A 21,450-nucleotide genomic window follows, 5' to 3' on the forward strand; every position below is an offset into this window, starting at 1 on the left:
ATTTAGCCTCAGTAGCTCGGCATCCCGCAGGTGTTTGGGTTTTGGTTTATAATCTCAGGTGAGTCTGATGCGAACCATTGGTATAACTAGAAAATTGTGAGCAGTGATTTTCCAGACTCAATAACCTGCTGTGTGAACTGTGATTTTCTATGATTCTATTTTCTTCTTTGAGTATTGGTGGATTTTAGATGACAGACCACCATTTTCACCCTTCATTTTCACTACTTCCAAAGTGCACGCGCTGAAAACCGTCCAAAGTGTCTTAGGAAGATTTGTATTCGCGGGCCTTTTCGAAGCTAGCCAGAGTGAATCGTTTCACCTGTAGTTCCCCTTTTCAGAGCTGAGGGAGCATGAGCCATCTGCAGAACTTACTGTTAGATACCCTCCTGGGAACAAAGCATGTGGACAGTGCAGCCCTCATCAAACTCCAAGAACGAAGCTTGTGTGTAGCATCACCAGGATTTAGTGTAAGGAAAAGCAAGTTTGGTCATAAGCATTTTAACAAACTTTTTCTGTAAAGAGCCATAGTAAACATTTTAGATTTCTGGGCTATATGGCCTGGGTCACAACTATGCAACTACTATGCAGTTTTAGTGGGAAAACGGGCATAGACAATACATAAAAGAATAGATGTGACTATGTTCCAACAAATCTTTATTTATGAACACTGAAATTTGAATTTCATGCAATTTTTACATATCACAAAATATTAGTCTATTGTTTTTTTTTTTCCAATGACTTAAAAATGTAAAAACCATTCTTAGCTTGCAGGCTTACAAAAATGGACAGTGGGCCAAATTTGGCCAGCCTGCCATAGTTTGCCCACTCCTACTCTATTTAACTTCTGCAGATAATGCCTGGTGATGTCCGAACACTTGTGAATGGATTCGCCAAGAACCCTTTGCAAACCAGAAGAGAAGGATTGTATTTCAAGGAAAAGGACTACAAATGTATCCGGGCAGATGACTATTCTCTTTATGCTAAGAATGTGAGTGTTCACGATTTGAAGACAGCTAGGTAAAAAAACCTTAAGAATTTTATTCCAATTTGCTGTGTCCCTCCTGATCCCATTTATAAAACAATCTAAGCCTATTACTACAGGGGCAATGTCTGAGACAGCAGTCTAATGCTAGGAAGACATATGTAAAAGAAAGCACGAACACAGAGCCTAGTTGAAAAACATTGATTCCAGAATCAACTGAAATTTGCTTGCAGTATCTCTTTTCACTACTCCATACTCTACAGCCTCCTCCTTTTAAAAAAGAAAAAAAAAAGGTAATATTCATATGCTTTAAACCTCTCTTGGCTCTCTGTTGTCTATAAAGAAATAAGAAGATGAAATTCACGTTTACTGGATGCGCTGTCTTAAGGGTTAAGCACACTTCATCTGCATTATAAAGTAAATAGCCTCATTTTACTGGAACGAGGAAACTGAGAGTTCCCAAAGTTAAATAACTCTTCCTTTGTCATGCAGCAGATAATGGAGGTGCTGGGATTGAAGCCCAAAGCTGTCCAATTCCAAAATTTAATACCTTCTCTTCTTTTTTTTAAGATTTTATTTATTTATTTGAGAGAGAGAGAGACAGAGATAGACAAAGATAGCGAGAGAGAGCACGAGCAGGGAGAAGGAGAAGGACTCCCGCTGGACTCCCACTGAGCAGGGAGCCTGACACAGGGCTCAATCCCAGGAACTGAGCTGAAGGCAGATACTTCACGGACTGAGCCACCCAGGAGCCACCCAAGTGCCCCTAGTATATCAGTTGTTCGCACTGGGATAGGGGTATGTTACAATCAGTTGGGGAACTTTTTCAAAATACACATGCTGTTACTACAAGTCTGAAATTTTTTGAGCAAAGACAACTAAATTAGTGAAAAAGAGTGAAGAGTCCAAAACTTAGATGAGTGTATGGAAGTTAAAAAATGGCACAAAATGTGGCTGGAGTGTAACTGCTAGTCCTGGGACTAGAACCAAAAGAAGGGCATTCTGTTTTACTCTTACCCAGGAAAACACTGGTGTGATTGTTGTGAAGACCCATATGTATCTTCTGGTGGCAACTTACACTGAAGGCATGTATCCTAGTGTTTGTGTGGAAGCCACAGAGAAGCTGGGTAAGTTTGTCTCCCCATGCCTGTATTCATTCCCTATGGTAGTCAGATCTTCTGACTGCCAGTAACTGAGAGCCAATGCAAACCACCTAGGGCAGAAGAGAGGAATTTATTGGAAGGATACTGGGGTTACTTACAGAGTGAAACTGAGCCAAAGTGAAAATAGACTCCAGGGACAGGAATACTGCTAGAACGCTTCTCTAGTCTCTGTTTCTAAGAGAGTCAGCTTTGTTCTGTCGCATTGCAAAGCCTCCTTTCCTGGCTGGTATCATGGCCAAGCCTCACATCCTGCCTCTTAATTTCTTTTAAGACCCTGATTTGACAAGTCTTGGGTCATATGGTTTACCCCTTTATTGGGAGCCTAGGGGTGAGGAAGGCAGCAGGAGAAAAATAAAAAACCAACCCAGAAATGTAGCTGTTGGGGGTCACTCTATGAAAAGGAACCTTTACAGGAAAAGAAATTACTGAGCCAGGCAGCTACCTTGTTGGGATCGACTGCGTTCCCCTTCCATGTCTTTATGTTTTCGAATGAAGACCTAATGTAGGACTAACTGGAAAATTATATCTATGAAAGTTGAGTTTAATGAATGATAAGTTATGTTTGTGTTTAGATTTTTTAATGTAAACTTAAATTCCTAAAAAAAAAAAATGCTGGAGTTGCTTGAACACTCCTTTGAGATAGTAGAATCCTCTACTTCTGCTAGTGAGGAAAGAAGGCATTCTTTCATTCTTTCAACGAATATTCAGTGATGATTTACCATGTGTGCTATACTGTGCCAAAAGCAAGAAAATCAAAGCTGTAAACAGATACAGTCTTACCTTCCATATCTCTATACATGCTGTCCTATCTGTAGTGTCCCTTTCTGTCCCTGCCCTTTCACATCCAGTTGTCAAATTCTTTTTTTTTTTTTAAGATTTTATTTATTTATTTATTCGACAGAAATAGAGACAGCCAGCGAGAGAGGGAACATAAGCAGGGGGAGTGGGAGAGGAAGAAGCAGGCTCATAGCGGAGGAGCCTGATGTGGGGCTCGATCCCATAACGCCAGGATCACGCCCTGAGCCGAAGGCAGACACCCAATCGCTGTGCCACCCAGGTGCCCCCAGTTGTCAAATTCTTAACAACTGAGTCACCCAGGAGCCCCTATCCAGTTGTCAAATTCTTAATCATCACTGAAGACTCAAGTCAGATCTTGAGTTTCTCTCCACTATGCTACGTATTTTATGCATACCTTTATTATTAGAGTTCATTTTTATTATTAGATCCACTAAAGTTCTTTGTTTACCTGGACTGTGAGCCCCTAGAAGATAAGAATCGTGTCTTAATTTCCTATCTCCAGTACCTAAGACAGTGTCTACTGTTGAGTAGGCAAATAATACATGTTTGATGAACACATAAATGAGTGACCTCTGCCTAGCAGAATCACGGAAGTCTCCAGAGAAATGAATCTTAAAAAACTGAGAAATTAAGTACCATCACAGAAAACAATACACACATAGACACACAAATATATGTATGCACAGACCTTCCCAGTTGTTACAGTTTCCTGGCATGGAATGTCATAAACCATGCTACATAGCTGGCAATGAGGTATTCTAAGAGTAAACAGGACGGAGGCTGGACAGGACACAACCTTGGAAGCATCTAATAGGAGTGAACTCCAACCCGGGAGAAACAGGCAATTGCAATATCAAGGACATTTTCTGAGCAGATGTCAAAATTTGAGGGAGGTTCCATTTCAGTAGACTAGGGCTGGGGCAGGAAGACAAAACGGAGACCTGTAGAGTGGGGCTAATTACCTCATTAAAGGTATACAGAAAATGAGGCTAGGAAAATGGGCAATTAGGCTGACAAGAGGCCAGATTCTATCTGATCAGCTCAGGCCCAGGGCTAATTCCACAGGTGTCCTCTGGAGACAGGGAAGTTGCCTGACCCCTGTAAAGTAGACTCTGTGGCTGGCAGTAGAAGTTGAGATTCTTGTTTAGGACCACAAAAGACTCCGAAGAATGTGTACTGGTTAGAAGGAGATGGCTAAGATCATGCTACTAAAGTCGCACTGCTCAAGGAAGGGCTAGGCTAATCTTGGAAGTGGTTGGATTCTCACAAGGGATGGTCGAGGCTGAAACCTACTTAGGGGCCAGTTACTGGTCTTATTACTTCTGTTTCCTTCACTTGTTTTTCTTGTAATTCTCTTTCTCTCTGTCAAAAAATTCTACATGATAATTACAGAAAATTTGGGACATAAAGAATCATGACCATTTAAACATGTTTTATTATGAAAGATTCTAGGAGATATATATATCTTTGAAAGCAGGGACTGGGTCTTAAGTATCCAGTCATCCAGATATCTCCAGTATCAGTACATGGTAGCCACTCCCAGTGTCTGTGGAATAAATATAATGAAGCACATTGTGGTGATAATTTGTTGCTCACAAATAATAACCCTGTTCTGTTTCCTTTCAGGAGAATATCTAAGAAAAAAAGGAAATTAAGTCATCAAAGGACTATGGACTATTTTGTGTTTGAAAACACTAGGAAGAAGATATTTAAAAGAAGAATGAGTTAAGGGAGCAATTTTTCTTATTTCAAGAGATCCTCTTCTTTAATTGGAATTCTTTGATAAGCTTTACTTCGTTTTTTTGTTTGTTTTTTTAAGTGTTGGTCATTGACATGAGTGTGAGAAACCTGATAGCTGCCCAAGGCTTATCCGTTGAGAGACTCATCCATGAGTGTCTTGCACTCCCACACATCTTGCTGGGTATGCCAAGAATGCAAGGCTCTAACGACTCTTCATCCAGGCCATTTCTCAGGTTGATTTTGCAGAAAGCAACCTTAAACAACGAAGTAATGCCTCCCTGCAGAATGAAGAGCAAACTTTCTTACTGCTTGCTATAAAAGAGGTAAGTTCCCAGAACTCAGAGCTATAATGCAGCTCACTACATGTGTGACATCCATCTGGTCCACATCACCCCTGTAGGACTTGGGGAGAAGGGCGGCACAAAGGCCACACTTCAGGCCACTAGTCAAGGCATTTAATGGATATTTCACACTCCCCACCATCTGCAGGCATCTGATTTTGTTGCACATTGGGAAGGCCTTTCAAAAGTCAAAAGAATTTTTAAAAAATCAACTCGAAAAGATTTTTGATTCTATCTCTTTGACTTCCTCCTAGTCTATATAACTTAGTATGGTTAATAAATGGAGCCTTCTCCAGAAAGGGTTCATCTCATCTTGGTCACCTCCTGGGCGATGATCGGGACAATAAGGGTGGGAAACTATAGAACCTATTTTGAAAATTCAGGATTCCACCCTGATCATTTCTGGGCATGATGCATCTTTCTTTCCCCTAATGGCAACTCCAGGCCAACCTGATTGGTGTACTTTCAGCTGTCCCTGAGGAGGGAACACCTTACACCACTGACATCAAGTCTTAGACCTCTTGCCGTTCTTGACATTATCAAGCAGCAAGATAAAATTTCTTGAATTCCAAAACCATGCTGAGGCTTTCCATGTAGATCTGCCTATATGTTTTGGTGTCAGTCCTCATGCGAATGGTTTCTCCTTGTAAATCAGCACACTGACATCTAGGCTTTATAACTTAGTCATGTGGATTATATACTCACTCTCCACATGCTGTCAAGCTGGGGTTTTGAGCCCGCAAGGCAGAAGGTCTGACTCTACAGGGATCTCTAAAGTGCTAAAGGCCATCACAAAGCCTCTTGCTGGCTCACCACCTGGTCAGCCAGACCTTCCTGGACACATACCCACTGCACTGCTGGGAGCCTCATGCGCCTATTTTGTAAACCTCCTCAAGGCAAATGCCTCACTCTCTGGAGCCCTCCTATGCAAATCTGTCCAGTTGCTTCCTGTAATTCTCATCGCAAAGTTCCAGCTATGTCCAGCTATTCAGAGAGACCCACAAAAGTGACCCTTTTGTAGCAGCCACGTAGTACCTGCAGAGGTGCCCAGGGACCAGATGATCTTCTGAAACATCAGGGCTCTCCAAACGAGGGAGATTTGTGTCCTGGTAATCCACAAAGACTTTCGAAGGGGCACACAGGCGCAAATGGATTTAAGTGATTAATTTTTTCCCAGATCCTCAATTTCCATATGTACTTGCTCAAAGCTCCTGTGACTGAGGAATCATGTCAGCTCTAGCTTTCCACCTCCCCACCCCCAGGATACTAAAGAAAGGTGTACTCTCATCCAGCCCTAGTCTTACTGTGATGCTTGGCTTCGAGTGCAAAACCTGCAGTGTGTGAGGGAAAGAAAAATTCTAAATATTTTTTAATGTTTTAAAATCCATCCTCTGTTGTCAAAAATTACATCATATGTGAAGGAGAGATCCATGAGAATAAAGTTAAAAAGAGCATCAGTGAGAAATAGTGAAAACCTTTATATCATTTGTCTTGGAGAGGAAGGTTCTGTGTCTTATCTGTCTATATTTCTTAAAATTCAGAAGCAAGATGATTGTCATAGGACATGTATTAATAACATGATTACTTGAGGGGCACCTGGGTGGCTCAGTCGGTTAAGCATCTGCCTTCAGCTCAGGTCATGATCTCAGGGTCCTGGGATCAAGCCCCACATCAGGCTTCCTACTCAGTGGGGAGTCTGCTTCTCCCTCTCCCCGTGCTCATGCTGTCTCTCTCAGATAAATAAAATCTTTTAAAAATTAAAAAAAATATGATTAATTGAATTGAAGAATGAGAAACCTTCTTTGATAGAAAGTAATTTTATTTGCCTGATTATTTAACAATGAGGACTGGCTTTGCCAATAAGAATGTCGCAGATGTTTTTCATAATTAAATCTGCAGCTCCAAGATGTTAATGAAAATGTATTTGAAGCATATGATAAGGTAGAAGGACTTGATTTTTTTTTAATTGTCTTAGCAAAAGCGTATTGAAATTAACATTTTTACTTTCTGAATCCTTTGTGAATATATCAATTTAAACAAGGTATCTGTAAGTGAAAAAATAGCAGATATAATTGATAATCATTTGATAAATCTTCACAAACCTTTGTTAATATGATCTCAGAAGCTAAGACCCTGAGCGATACTTATGGCTGGATAACAAATCCTTAACAGGTTGAGTGGTTTCCAAGTCTTTGCTTTCAACAAAATTAAAGAAAGACCTAATTAAGTTGCCAACTAATAGATCACTGAAAATAATTTTTGATGATAGATCATTATATAGTTTTTAATCATATAACTCAGAGGTATTCAGAGAATTGGCTGACATTCCTATAATGAAATTTCTCTTTCCCCATCTAATTTATGCAAATTAGGTTCCTCAGAGCTTGTCTATAAAAATGAAAAATAGGAAGAGAATTAATGTTGATCGCAGTCTCATTCTAGCAATGAGGAATATTCATCCACAGACATAATTACTTGGAAAAATGCTACCCCACCAATGGTCATTAAGAGCTATCTTTCCATAAAATTTTACTTTTCATGTTCGGTAATTATTAATATTTCAAATAATACCTGAAATAATATAAAAATTCAAAATAATGTTTTGATCAATTTTGGACTAAGAATAGTGTAATGATAATAAAATCCAGAAGAAATTTAACACTTAGAGCCCTGTGGTCATAGGAAATAACTTTTTAAATTAGAGTCAGTTTTTGGACACATCTTTGTTCCAGATAAGAATGATGAATAAAGCATAAAATACAGCAGTATATCCTAGGAGAAGAGTAGAATAAAAATATGAGTACTAGAAGAAAAATGACATTTTAAAACTTCCAACTGTTAAAGAACTGTTTTGAGCACTTTTAGTGGATGATTATAAATATCAAATTGATCTGAAATCTGGATTCTACTTGATACATTTTAAAGCCTGATTTAAGAGTTTTAAAATGTTAGTATTTATGGTCAGAAATCATATCTTTGCACTGTTTAAATTTGAGATTAAATATTTTAGATATCAACTTAATTTTTTTATTTTTATTTATTTTTATTTTTTATTATATTTTATTATTTTTTAAATATTTTTTATTTATTTTTTGAGAGAGAGAGAGAGCACAGAGGGAGAGTGAGAAGGAGAAGCAGGCTCCCCACTGAGCAGAGAGCCTGATCCAGGGCTCAATCCCAAGACCTGGGGATCATGACCTGAGCTGAAGGCAGACGCCTAACTGACTGAACCATCCAGGCGCCCCTAGAAATCAACTTTAAAATGTGAGAGGGGACAGACATAGTTTTTGAAGAAGTTTCATCTATTTGAGAATAAAGTGTAAAGATCACTGCCCAGAGCAAGAAGTGCCTTGGACGTTGAGTGCCTTGGACCCACATGGATGGGTGGGTGCCCAGGAAAATGGCAGGGCCAGGTAGCCAAAGAAGCAGCCTCCAGAAGACAGGGGCAGAGGACCCCACCAGGCTGACTCCAAGCCTTCTCTCTCCCAGAGCTCTCCTAAGTCCCTGCTCCTGAGATTTGTCCCACCAACTTCAGGAGGGGGGAGTGCCCATGGAGAGAGGGGAGAAATAGCCCAGAGAGAGTCCTATAGGCAGCAAAGCTACCATGAACAACCCAGACACAAGCTGCCCCAGCTCCTCCGGGGAAAAGTGCCAGCCCTCACTCCGCTTAGGAACCACGAGTCATCACTGAGCTGCTGGGCTGCCAAAGCATGGGTTTGGTCACCAGAACAGCTGTTGCCTCAAGGTGACACAGAGGCACTGTGCAAAAGCCGCTGAAGGGGCTGGGACCCCGATGGACATCTGGAAGAGATTATTCTAGGCCCCCAGCCCCATTTAATGTAGAGCAGCAGCGGCAGCAGCTACACCTCAGATCAGTGCCTCCACCCCATTCCTAATGCAAAAGATCTTGTTTGTTCTGCTAAAATATAAACCTTTGGGGAGACTCTTTAGAGGCCAGAGATGTGGGGGACTGTGAAATACTGCCACTGCAGAAATTACCTCCCAATGCCAAAATTTGGATCTTGACAGAGAATTGGAGCAGGATATGCTTTTAAGAAAAGCAACCTGCGGGTGCCTGGGTGGCTCAGTCAGTTAAGGGTCTGCCTTTGGCTCAGGTCATGATCCCGGGGTCCTGGGATCAAGCCCGCGTCAGGCTCCCTGCTTAGTGTGGAGTCTGCTTGTCCCTCTACCCCTCCCTGCCATTTGTGTTCTCTCTCTCTCTCTAATAAATAAATAAAATCTTAAAAACAAAAAACCAAAACCTCTAGAAAAGCAACCTGTTTTGTGGGGTGGCCATCTGCCTCCAGCAACAAAGAGGACTGACATTGCACCCTGGGCCCCTCTCATCAGACCCACTTATCTGTGTGCCCCTCTCTCTGCAGAGACAAGGCCAGTATTCCCAGCCCCCAGAAGCCAGTAGCATTTTGGGACTCTAGACATCTAGACAATGGGCAGAGCTAGAGCCCACCTGCCAGGGGCACTGGGAGATCAGGGACCCAGCCATGGTTTTGCTGCCTGGCAGGAGCCAGGCTCAGTATGTCACTGACCCTGAAGGGCTCCTCATGCCCATGCCCATCATGGCAGGACTGACCCTGCCCTAGGCTGCAACCATCCTGGAGGCCTGGCTCACTGCTTTCCAGATGCTACACTGCACAGGGGAGGAAGACCCCTGGAGACCCCTTCCTGCCAGCCGTGCCCTGTCACCAAAGCTAACTGACAACCATTCAGTTGAGCAGACTGTTCAGAGCCATCTCCCTGGTCACCACGAGCCCCAAGGAGAAGACTGAGATGGCCTAGAAGGGTGCCACCGCGGGTTTGATTATAAGGAGGACTTCTCTGAGGCAGTGCTGAAGGCCTTGCAGGGTATAGATGTGCAGGTTTCTGCAGGGAAACATTTGAAGGAAAAGCCAAACTGATCTTACTCCCCAGCTCAACCCTTTGTCTCTTGTCCTACTTCCTCCTCTTCCATAATCTTTTCCTCCTCTTTTCTCTCTTGTATTAGTTACCTGTTATTGCATAACAAACTGCCCCCAAAACTTAGAGCAAACACTTATTATCTCCCGATTTCTATGGGTCAGGAACCTGGGAGCAATTTAGCTGAGTCCTCCAGCTAGGGTCTTAGGGTCTCAGAAGGCTGCAGTCATCTTGAGGCTAGACTGGGGGATGCTCTGCTTCCAGGCTCACTCATGTGGCTTTTGGCAGGCCTCAGGTATTTGTTAAGTCTTAGCCAGAGACATCACTTCCTTGACATATAAGTTTCTCCACAGGGCAGCCCAAAACATGGCAGTCATTTGGTCTAGGGAAAGTCAGGCAGTTCTGCTATCTCACCAGGGATTATTCATGTGGCCATACAGTAAGCTGACAGAGCACCTGGGCCTACTTGGTCCCAGGACCTCGACTGACACAGTTTGTCACTATTCCATGAAGTCTCATCCTCTAGTAGATAGCTCAACCTTCTTCACATGACGGCAAAAAAGTTCTCAGTAGCAAAAGAGGGCAAGTTCAACATGTAAACACTGCATTGTTCCCTTGGAGAAAGCAAGTCATGCAGTCAAACCCAAAGTCAGTGCAAAAGGGAACTAAATACAGTACGTAGGGGTGCGGTTACAGGGAGATATGGTTCGTTGAGACCATTAGTATAGCAATCTATATCATTTTTTCCTTAATTTTAAATATTTCATTTCACATAGCTCCACATATAAAGTGCTTAAAAGTTCATTTCCTTTTTTTTGTTTCCTACTTCCCATGACAGCATCCTCTCCCAGGTAACCTAAAATAACACATATAAAAATAACTCTATACAGAATATAGAATAAAAAGATTCTATATCTTTTCCCATGTTCGTATGACCGTATATATGTAAATAGCCAAGTATATGCATAGAGGGCTGATTTGTCCTTGTTTTAACAAAATGTTATTCTCATTAAATAAATGTGTCACAGAAATCCATCTATGTCAACTGCTGTAACTCTAAGGCACTTTTCAAATGGATGCATGGTATTTGTCATTTATCCAGCCGTTCCCCTAGTAATTTTTTTTCTAGATTTTTGTCACTATGATCAATGCTGCAAGAAACATTTCTGTTCATACATCCTTACATATTGGTCTTTCTTTCTTTCTTTCTTTCTTTCTTTCTTTCTTTCTTTCTTTCTTTCTTTCTTTTTTTTAAGATTTTATTCATTTATTTGACAGAGACAGCCAGCGAGAGAGGGAACAGAAGCAGGGGGAGTGGGAGAGGAAGAAGCAGGCTCCTAGCAGAGGAGCCTGACGTGGGGCTCGATCCCAGAATGCTGGGATCACGCCCTGAGCCGAAGGCAGACGCTTAATGACTGTGCCACCCAGGCGCCCCCATATTGGCATTTCTTATTTCTATAGAACAAACACTTCAGAAATAAGTACTATATTGTCACTGTTATCATTCTTACAGTACTTTCTGACATCTGGTAATATACTTACTACTATTTTTCATATATTTCTTGGCCATTTGATATAGATGGCAAGAGGAGGGACAGTGGCAGACAGGCATTTTTGTAAAACAGAAGGCTTTATAAAAATATATTATTTTGGGGTGCATGAGTGGCTCAGTTGGTTAAGTATCTGCCTTCGGCTCAGGTCATGATCTTAGGGTCCTGGGATCGAGTCCTAAGCCCCTGTCGGGCTCCCTGCTTATCCAGCAAGTGTGCTTCTCCCTCATTCCACCCCTCCCACCCACCCCTCAGCGCTTGTGAGCTCACTCACTCTCTCTCAAACAAATAAAATCTTAAAAAAAACAGTAAAAAATAAAAATATATAATTTGGATAACCTTCTTGCAAGAGGTGTACTCAGCAGAGGGATGCAAATAAAGAGATAAAGGGGATTTTGCAATTAATAGGAGAGATGCTATGCAAGGCAGCCCGCTACAGTAGAAAGAGCCCTGGACCAGCGATGTAGTTTTGGAATGTAGGTGAGGTTTGGTGGGGTTGGTGTAGGAAAGAACGTTAGGGTTTGAAGCTGACAGCCAAGAAAGAATTCTTGAAAAGACATCTTTGGTGCAAAAAGGTGGTTTTATTAAAGCACAGGGACAGGACCCATGGGCAGAAAGAGCTGCCACCAGGGTCATGAGGAGTGGCCCATTATATACTTTCAAGTTGGGAGGGGGTTAGGGATAGCCTAAGTCTCTAAGGAATTTGGAAGCAAGGTTTTCCTGGTCTTGAGGCGGCTAGCTCTTGCTGGGAAAAGGTCATTTATTACCATCTAATAAAACCTTAGTCATGAGGCCCTCCAGATGTGTAACGGTGGACCATATGCGTAGGGGGGTGGTTACCAACATGTATTTTGGGGGGTTTAGACATAAAGGAATTTTTTTAAAAAGATTTTATTTATTTGACAGAGTACAAGGAGGGGGAGCAGCAGGCAGAGGGAGAGGGAGAAGCAGGCTCTCCACTGAGCAGGGAACTCGATTCAGGGCTCCATCCCAAGACCCCTGGATCATGACCTGAGCCAAAGGCAGACACTTAACCAACTGAGCCACCCAGGTGCCCCAAGATAACGGACATTTCTAAAGGAATTTTTATATGTTAAAGTAGACTTACAGGATGGGGGGGGGGGGGCGGTAGGCTAGGATTGTCTTTTGCCCTTAGCAAAGCATTATCAGGGCAGGGCAGTTGAGTCCCTAGAGGAATGTTACTCTGCCTGTTTTAAGGACTTGTCAATGGGCTGTAGGTAGTAAGGAAATTTAATCATTTTTCTTCTGCCTTTGTTTCACACATGTGGGTGAGGTCCAGAGCTGACAGCCAAGAAATAATTCCTTTTTTTTAAAGATTTTATTTATTTGACAGAGAGAGGTATAGCAAGAGAGGGAACACAAGCAGGCGGAGTGGGAGAGGGAGAAGCAGCCCTCCCGCTGAGCAGGGAGCCCAATGTGGGGCTCGATCCCAGGACCCTGAGATCATGACCTGAGCCAAAGGCAGATGCTTAACGACTGAGCCACCCAGGCGCCCCCAAGAAAGAATTCTTGAGACATCTTTGGTGCAAAATTGTGGTTTTATTAAAGCACGGGGACAGTGCCCGTGGGCAGAAAGAGCTGCTGCCCCCCTCCCCCAGGTTGTGAGGGGTGGCTGATTATATACTTGGGAGTTGGGGGAGGTAATGAAAACAGAGATTTTCAAAAGAACTTTCTTACGTTAAAGAGGACCTACAAGATACTGGAGGTCTTGCCTTTGTCAAGTTAAGGTTGTTTTCCCCTCTAGCAAGGCATTGACATTAAGATAGTTGAAGTTTCCTAGAGAAGGTCACAGAGATCCCATCCAGGAGTGGTGGTGGTGGGGTGGCTTCAGGGTGTCAGCTTGTGCTTTGCCCTCAGCTAACCTTCTGCTCCCTCATCACCAGGACTCAGATGTGATTTTGATTCTTGGCTCAGCACTCACTAGCTATGTGCCCCTTGAAATCAAATTAATCTTTCTACATCTCAGTTCCTTTTCAGTAAATGAGAATGCATGAGGTGGTAAATTATAAGGCACTACAAAAAGATGTTACTTATCTTGTTTTGTACAAGCACATATTTGTGTGGATTCTTCTAACCCAGTGCTGCTTAACTGGGGCAATTTTGCTCCCCCCCAGGGGATGCCTGGAGGCATTTTTTATTGTCATGACTGGATGGGGGTGCTATCTAGTGAGTGGAGACCAGGAATGCCCTTAAAACACTGCACAATGCACAGGGCAATCTTTCAGAATAAATTATCTAGTCCACAGTGTCAATAGTGGGGAGCCTGGGTGGCTCAGTCGGTTAAGCATCTGCCTTTGGCTCAAGTCATGATCTCAGGGTCCTGGGATTGAGCCCCACATCCGGCTCCCTGCTCAGCGGGGAGTCTGCTTCTCCATCTCTGCCCTTCCCCCCTGCTCATGCTCTCTCTCAAGTAAACAAATAAAAATCTTTTTAAAAAGTTTAAAAAAAAAAAAACCGAAAGTGTCAACAATGCCTAATTTGAGAAAGCCTGATGTAGGCTATTCATACAGCTTTAATCAGTCAAAACTGCCGCACTGGGCAGCATCCTCCAGGCGCTGCCCCCTCATCCCCAAGAGGAAGAGCAGAAGTGTAAGGATTCCAGGACAGCTTTTTTTTTTTCTTTAAACTGAGAGACAATATTCTTTTTTTTTAAGATTTTATTTATTTATGTGACAGAGAGACAGCCAGCGAGAGAGGGAACACAGCAGGGGAGTGGAGAAGCAGGCTCCCAGCGGAGGAGCCCGATGTGGGACTCGATCCGGAAGGCCGGGATCACGCCCTGAGCCGAAGGCAGACGCTTAACGACTGCGCTACCCAGGCGCCCCTCCAGGACAGCTTTTACCTTCCCCTCTCTTTTCTCTCAGCAGCACGCTGCTTGCCCACCTATACTTAGGATGCCAGCCTTACAGCGTCGAGTTAAAAGCCTGCCCTGGCTGCAAAATGGACCGCACTCTACTTCCCTAGCGAGACGAAATTTTCTCTTCTTGCAGGGAGGGCTGGGACATTTCCTGCCAACAGGAAGAAAGATTAGTTTCCCAGGCTCAAAAAAAAAAAAAAAAAAAAAAAGAAAAGAAAAGAAAAGAAAAAAGGAACCTGATTCGCTGTCACTAACTTTCCACCTTAAAGGGGAAAGGAGGAGAAGGAAGTGGATAGGTCCCGGTCAGTCCCACCCCTGGCTCTGCCCACAGTCCAGTCGTCCTTCGCGCTCGACACCGAAGCAGTCCTGGGCTGCGGGGTTCTCCTCCAGGGACCCGAGGAAGGGGAGCGCAGGACCGCTTTGCGCCACGGGGAGCAGCGGAGAGCCGAGCCCCCAGTAAGTCTCCAGGACCTTACACCCGAGCCGGTGGGGGCGTTCCAACTCAGAGGGAGCGCAGCTTGCCTCACGCTCTTCAGTGTTCTCTCCGTCCGCTGCACCCAAGCCCGGACGGTGTCCCCACTTCCCCGTCTGGAGGCTGCTGGACCTCGCGGGAAGTAGGGCGGAGCTCGGCGGGGGTCAGACTTCGTGAAAACCGAAAGGGAAGCCTCTGGCCGGCAGGGGGCGCCGCGCTCCGCAAAGGGTCTCGGGCTCCCTCCCTTGCTTCTACAGTGTCCTCAGAGAACATGTTAGCTGTGCATTTCGACAAACCGGGGGGACCAGAAAACCTTTACTTGAAGGAGGTGGCCAAACCCCGCCCAGGAGAGGGTGAAGTCCTCCTGAAGGTGGCGGCCAGCGCCCTGAACCGGGCCGACTTAATCCAGGTACCCAGGAGTCAGGCATTGGCTGGGGCAGAGTGGGACTCCAGGGCCTTCGATAAACATTAACCAGACAGATGAAGGAATGACCTAGGGCACTGCCTGTAACACTTATAAAGGTGTGTTTGCAGAATGTGTGCTGGGGGTTCTAAGACAATATACAGGAATATTTACAAAGCATCTACCCTGGGTTAATCCATCATCTGCTCTGGCTTCCAGATAAGGAGATGGGGGTTGTGTGTTAGGCTTTACTCTTATCTCATTTACTCCTCAGGCAACCCTGCTTACCATTCATATTATACAAATAACTGAGAGACAGAGGTTAAGTAATACACCTAAGGCCAAGACACGAGTAATCAGGGCAGCTGTAAGTCAAATCAAGGGCTTTGTGGATCCAAAGTCTGTATTCTTTCCACTCTGAGGGTCTCAGAGCTGGCAGGGGACTATACTCTAGGAATCTTCTTTTTTCTGCTATTTGAAAAGCTAAACTGAGCCAACTGCATTGATTGGAATAACTGAGAAAAGTGTGCCCAGAATCAGCTGGAGCACTTTTCTTTTTCTTTTCTAAAAGTTATTTTTATTTATTTGAGAGAGAGCGCACACAAGTAAGGGGAGCAGCAGAGGAAGAAGGAGATGCAGGATCAGGACCTGAGCTGAAGGCGGAAGTCCAACCGACTGAGCCACCCAGTCATCCCTGGGGCACTTTTCAAAAATAAACATCACCAGAACCCAGACATGTGTACTTTGAAAAAGCTCCTCAGATGGTTCTAATGCACAATCCTGGTTTAGCCCCTCTGCTCTGAAGCCTTCAATCAGAGGCTTCTTTTTTTTTTTTTTTTTAAGATTTTACTTATTTATTTGACAGAGATAGAGACAGCCAGCGAGAGAGGGAACAAAAGCAGGTGGAGTGGGAGAGGAAGAAGCAGGCTCATAGAGGAGGAGCCTGATGTGGGGCTTGATCCCATAACGCCGGGATCACGCCCTGAGCCGAAGGCAGACGCTTAACCGCTGTGCCACCCAGGCGCCCCCAATCAGAGGCTTCTGAGGATTGCAGTGAGAACAAAGCCTGGTACTTAACCTATGAGAACTGTCATAAGGAGTTTATGGTTTTGTACCTAGTCCTGCTACTAATTTACTTTGTGACTTTGGACAAGTCATCTCCCTGTACAGGTCTCAGTTTCTCCGTTTGTAAAACAAGGAGTTTTGGTAAAGTAAATAGCTAAGGACCCTACCAGTTCTGACATCAACTGATTATGTGACCTACAGTATCTTATTTGAATTACTTTTCCTGTCTCTCTTCCTGGCTTACAAAACCTGACTTTATTCCGATTTTTCTGAGAAAAAGAGGGGTTATCGGAAGAGGGCCAGGGATGGTGACACACACATTTCTTTTTTTTTTTTTTTTAATTTATTTATTTGACAGAGATAGAGACAGCCAGTAAGAGAGGGAACACAAGCAGGGGGAGTGGGAGAGGAAGAAGCAGGCTCCCAGCGGAGGAGCCTGATGTGGGGCTCGATCCCAGAACACTGGGATCACGCCCTGAGCCAAAGGCAGACGCTTAACGACTGAGCCACCCAGGCGCCCCAGACACACACATTTCTGATCATGCTCACCACTTAGTGCACTCCTCTTTCTACAGAGACAAGGCCAGTATGACCCACCCCCAGGGGCCAGCAGCATTTTGGGACTGGAAGCATCTGGACACATAGCAGAGCTGGGGCCTGCCTGCCAGGGGCACTGGAAGATTGGGGACCCAGCCATGGTTCTGCTGCCCGGCGGGGGACAGGCTCAGTATGTCACTGCCCCAGAAGAGTTCCTCATGCCCATCCCAGCAGGACTGACCCTGTTCCAGGCTGCAGCCATCCCGGAGGCCTGGCTTACCGCCTTCCAGCTGTTACATCTCTTGGGTGAGGAGCCCCCCATGCTCACTCCATACAGTGTGGTTCAGTTACTTCATGACTCAGCCACCTCAAAACCCAGCAGTCCTCTGGGGCAGCTTTGGCCTGGCCACTGAGCCACATCCAACCCCAGCACCTCACCCTAATGTACTACGGGTAGTATCGGGTTCTCATACCGTGTTAGCAATGGCCTAATGTTGAGGCTGAACATCATGGTTAGCAGATGGAAAGCCTGGAAAGCACTGGATAGAAGGCCTGTGCATATCTTCACACTGTAGGCCCACCAGTAGTCCCAGCTGCTCAAAGTCCAGCAGAGATTCTCTTTGTGAGGCCTAGTACAGTAGAAGGGGCCAGTCAACCAACTTTTATTCCTCCTCAGTCCTACTGAAGCCAGCCAAGAGCTGATGGGGGGGGAGCCTAAGAAGATTTGGTCCCTGCTGTCAGGGAGCACAGTAAACGAGGGAAGACAAGGCATGCATAGGAATTAAACAACCACAGATTTCAGAATATGGCCTTGTCTCTACCATAGAAACTCAAGATGGAGGGGGGGGGTTGCCTGGGTGGCTCAGTCAATTAAGCATCTGCCTTTGGCTCGGTCATGATCCCGGGGTCCTGGGATTGAGCCCCACATTGGGTTCCGTGCTCAGCGGGGAGGCTGCTTGTCCCTCTCCCTCTGCCCCGCCCTCCTACTCATGCTCTCTCTCTGTCAGATGAATAAATAAAATCTTAAAAAGAAAGAAAAGAAAAGAAAAGAAAAGAAAAGAAAAGAAAAGAAAGAAAGAAACTCAAGATAGGAACAGTTAGTGTGGGAACGAGTGGTCAGAGAGGGCTTTCTGAAAGAGGAGGATTGAAGGGTGGGTAAAGTTGAGATGTGACAGAAGGCAGGCCAAGGTGGCTTAAGAGTGTCAAGGTGAAATCGGCTGCTCCACTCAGAGTGAAGGATGATGAATATCATCTGTGAAAGATGACACTGGGACTGGGTTTTAGTGGCCTTGAATGGCACGTTGCCTGGACTTGATGAAAAAGCCAAATGAGAACCACTTTATATTTTGAGGAGAAAGTGACATAATGAAAGCTCCATTTTAGGAAGAGGAGCCTGGTGGTTGTGTGTGGTGCCTGGATCACTGAGATCAGTTGGAGACCAGTTTCAGACTGAAGAGGAATTGGCTTCAGGTGGTGACAGTGGGAACGATAGTTATTCTTACTTACTAAGGTGTATGTCAGAGGTGTGCATCTCAGGATGATGTCATAAGTAAAACATGGATATGGCTGCCAACAACTGTTTCAAAAGGTTGCTTCCCACTTTGACAAAAGGCAGTAAAACAAAAAAGAGCTGTCATTATGTTCTCTTAAGAGAGCAAGAGATGTGGCATTTTGTCATCCAGGGCCAGGTGCATGTGGTCGAATATGCCTGCGCGGGGAATGTGTAGCACTTGCAAAGTAAAGAGAATGGTTCCTGTACTTTGTGCCGTAGGAAACGTTCAGGCTGGAGACTCTGTGCTAATCCATGCAGGGTCAAGTGGTGTGGGTACAGCTGCCATCCAACTGGCCCGGATGGCTGGAGCTATTCCTCTAGTCACAGCTGGCTCCCAGCACAAGCTTCAGATGGCAGAAAAGCTTGGAGCAGCTGCCGGATTCAATTACAAAGAAGAGGATTTTTCTGAAGCAACACTGAAGTTCACTAAAGGTAAACAGTAGCTCCTGCAGCCCAACAGGAATTTCAGAGATGATTCAATCAAATCTTCACCAGCCTGAAGTGTGCCAGTGCTCTGGATCTGGCTTGCCTCTGCTAAATACACAGCAGCTGCCCAGCCAAATTCTAGCACTCTGGTGTTTGATCTCTGGGGACAGGCAGGCAGTGTTCAGGACTAAAATGTTTCCGTGCACATTCTTGTAAGTGACATCATTCACACACATTTTAGAAATCAGATGAGTCACAGAGAGTTGGACTGGAATTATCCAAGTCACTCTGCAATGAGTTAACAGGAGCTTAGTGTGGTCATAGTAGGGTTAGGATGGTAGCTCTCTAAATGGGTGAGCCTCTGTTTTCCAAAGCCAAATCTGTGTATTTTTGGCTCATCCTTTTCCATTTTTCCACATGAGTTAAAAAGGAGACATGAAACGAAAGCTTGTAAAACTACGAATCAGATAACCCAGTGCAGACACTTCATAATTTAGATGTGAACCGCCTGCCCTGTAGACTGGGTGGATCTTCCCTGTTGTGTTCTCATTCATGCCTGATTGCCATTGGGTTCTGTACTGACCTGGGGATCAAGAGAGATACCAGGTCATGATGTTGCCCCATTTCCCTCTTGCTGTGGCTAGGGATCATAAAAGATGAACTATAGCACACATGTATGATAGAGTTTAGCTACCTAAACTCCATCTACAACAATGTTTCTATGAGCAGTGTTTCCAGTTCCAACCTATAGATTTACCACTTGCACCTTTATATATATATACCCATATATTCACTAATATACCATGGAATCTTACTTTGCACAAAGCCTTCTGTGTCTGACAAGCATTACAAATCTGTATTTCATGTGAAAGGTGCTGGAGTCAACCTTATTCTAGACTGCATAGGTGGATCCTTCTGGGAGAAAAACGTCAACTGCCTGGCTCTTGATGGTCACTGGATTCTCTATGGTCTGATGGGAGGAACTGACGTCAGTGGACCTCTATTTTCAAAGCTAATTTTTAAACGAGGAAGTCTGATCACCACTATGCTGAGATCTAGGGACAAAAAGGTGAATGATAAGTAAAAAGAAAACATGTAATTATTACCCACAAAAGTGTGGTGGGTTTACGTAGCTCCAAGAAAGGAAGATCTGACACATCTTACATTAGAGAGCCTATGTAGAAACCTGCCCCCTGCCCATGGGTAAATAAGTAACCATTTTCATAGAACTAATTAAAACTGGTCAATAGAAGTCTCAACATCTTGGGAAGAAGGTAGCTAATCCTTCACATTATTATTTAAACTTTCTAACAAAATGAGCAAAGCATTGACAGTATTAGGAAATGTATTTCTAATAGTACCAAGATGTTGTCTTCAAAGACAGAACTCTTTTCAGTGTGGTAAGAAAGGTGAGTAAGGTTAGTTAAGGCTCTACCTTGAACAGATTATGTTACTGAAATCTTCTGTGTGGTACTCTAGCAGGTGCCAGACTGGGGAATGTTTCCCCACCTAGGGTTTCACACCTGTGGGATAACAGCTTAAACATCCCTTTTGAACTGAGCCTATAGAAGTCCTGTCTGTGGCCACCTCCTGCTTTAGCCTTCATGAACAATCCTGTTGTCAGTGCCACTGATATTACAGAACAGGATTCAGTCTTTCTCTGATACGGAGGAGAGGTTATACATTTGGGGGTACACACATACATGCTGGTAGGGAAGGGGTTAGGTACCCCCTGTGTGCCTTTTCAGATGTGTCCACATTTCGAAGAGCGCACAAAGGCTAAGCAGGATGGGGAGAGGCAAGGTAATGTCTCTGTCTAGACTGATGGTCTCCTTTTCCTCATCTTAAGTACAAGCAACGGCTGGTGGAGGCTTTCACAAAACAAATCCTGCCCCACTTCTCCACGGAGAGCCCCCAACGTCTACTGCCGGTGTTGGACAGAGTCTACCCCGTGACTGCAATCCAGGAGGCCCATGCATACATGGAAAGCAACAAGAACGTGGGCAAAATCGTCCTGGAACTGCCACAATGAAGAAGGCTTTCCCAGGACAAACTGGAGAAAATCTATGGTACCCAGGAAAGAGATCGGGCCTACTCCAGGCCACCCTGTAACCCACTGGCCCTCCCCTGGCCTCGCCTACTGATCCGTGTAAAGCCGATCTAAGGAAATAAAGAGTAGATTTGAAGGGTGGCCTTCTCACTGTGGCGGCCCCAGACAGTGGACTGAGGCCTCCTGGGCGGGGGTGGAGTGGGAGTCGCGACCGCCGTCACCACAGGGATCACAGGAAAAGGCCCGAACAGTGGGTACTCCACTCGGGCTGCTCTAGGGCCGGGAGTTCCGGGTACGGGAAAAGCCTCTGCACCACACGACGTGCCACAACCCTTTAGGCTCCCCTCTGCGCAACACCCGAGGCCCGGGTCCACCCATCAGCCACCCGCTCCGGCCGTACGCGCCGCACGGAGTCCGGCCGTACGCGCCGCACGGAGTCCTGCCCCGCGCCACGCCCCGCCCTCTCCCGCACCTCACCTGGGCGCAGCCTCACCTCCTCCGGCTCTCCTAGGCCCCGCCCCCTCTGGCCAGCATCCTTTGGTCAGGGCCGCCCCGACAGGAACACCGCCCCTTCTTAAG

General features: G+C 44.9%; 2 protein-coding genes and 1 pseudogene across 3 annotated transcripts; all 3 read left to right on the plus strand.

Annotated features, from left to right (window-relative positions):
* Positions 1 to 203: 203 nt before the first annotated feature.
* PFN4 (profilin family member 4) lies at positions 204 to 5,598 on the plus strand. Its single transcript, XM_026519861.3, has 4 exons — positions 204 to 467; positions 851 to 988; positions 2,004 to 2,109; positions 4,570 to 5,598. Exons 1-4 carry the CDS (start codon positions 351 to 353, stop codon positions 4,596 to 4,598), a joined length of 390 nt encoding a protein of 129 aa, XP_026375646.1. The 5' UTR covers positions 204 to 350; the 3' UTR covers positions 4,599 to 5,598.
* LOC113267957 (quinone oxidoreductase PIG3-like) lies at positions 5,356 to 14,984 on the plus strand (annotated as a pseudogene).
* On the plus strand, positions 14,683 to 21,007 carry TP53I3 (tumor protein p53 inducible protein 3). 2 transcript variants are annotated; one of them, XM_044390609.3, is made up of 5 exons: positions 14,685 to 15,247; positions 16,882 to 17,149; positions 18,615 to 18,827; positions 19,694 to 19,890; positions 20,671 to 21,007. In XM_044390609.3, exons 1-5 carry the CDS (start codon positions 15,110 to 15,112, stop codon positions 20,851 to 20,853), a joined length of 999 nt encoding a protein of 332 aa, XP_044246544.1. In that variant the 5' UTR covers positions 14,685 to 15,109; the 3' UTR covers positions 20,854 to 21,007. The 2 variants fall into 2 exon arrangements, with proteins under 2 accessions (XP_044246547.2, XP_044246544.1); XM_044390612.3 differs by lacking the exon at positions 19,694 to 19,890 and having other exon boundaries at positions 14,683 to 15,247.
* Positions 21,008 to 21,450: the final 443 nt, after the last annotated feature.

This window comes from Ursus arctos, unplaced genomic scaffold, assembly GCF_023065955.2.
Source record: "Ursus arctos isolate Adak ecotype North America unplaced genomic scaffold, UrsArc2.0 scaffold_8, whole genome shotgun sequence".
Taxonomy (NCBI): Eukaryota; Metazoa; Chordata; class Mammalia; order Carnivora; family Ursidae; genus Ursus; species Ursus arctos.

Bases quoted from the DNA above. Each gene is read 5' to 3' on its own strand.
- TP53I3 (XM_044390609.3), top strand. From the start codon at position 15,110: ATGTTAGCTGTGCATTTCGACAAACCGGGGGGACCAGAAAACCTTTAC. The intron at 18,828-19,693 runs GTAAACAGTAGC...TTCATGTGAAAG, and splicing joins AACACTGAAGTTCACTAAAG to GTGCTGGAGTCAACCTTATT. The intron at 19,891-20,670 runs GTGAATGATAAG...CCTCATCTTAAG, and splicing joins TGAGATCTAGGGACAAAAAG to TACAAGCAACGGCTGGTGGA.
- PFN4 (XM_026519861.3), top strand. From the start codon at position 351: ATGAGCCATCTGCAGAACTTACTGTTAGATACCCTCCTGGGAACAAAG. The intron at 468-850 runs GTAAGGAAAAGC...TAACTTCTGCAG, and splicing joins TAGCATCACCAGGATTTAGT to ATAATGCCTGGTGATGTCCG. The intron at 2,110-4,569 runs GTAAGTTTGTCT...GTTTCCTTTCAG, and splicing joins GGAAGCCACAGAGAAGCTGG to GAGAATATCTAAGAAAAAAA.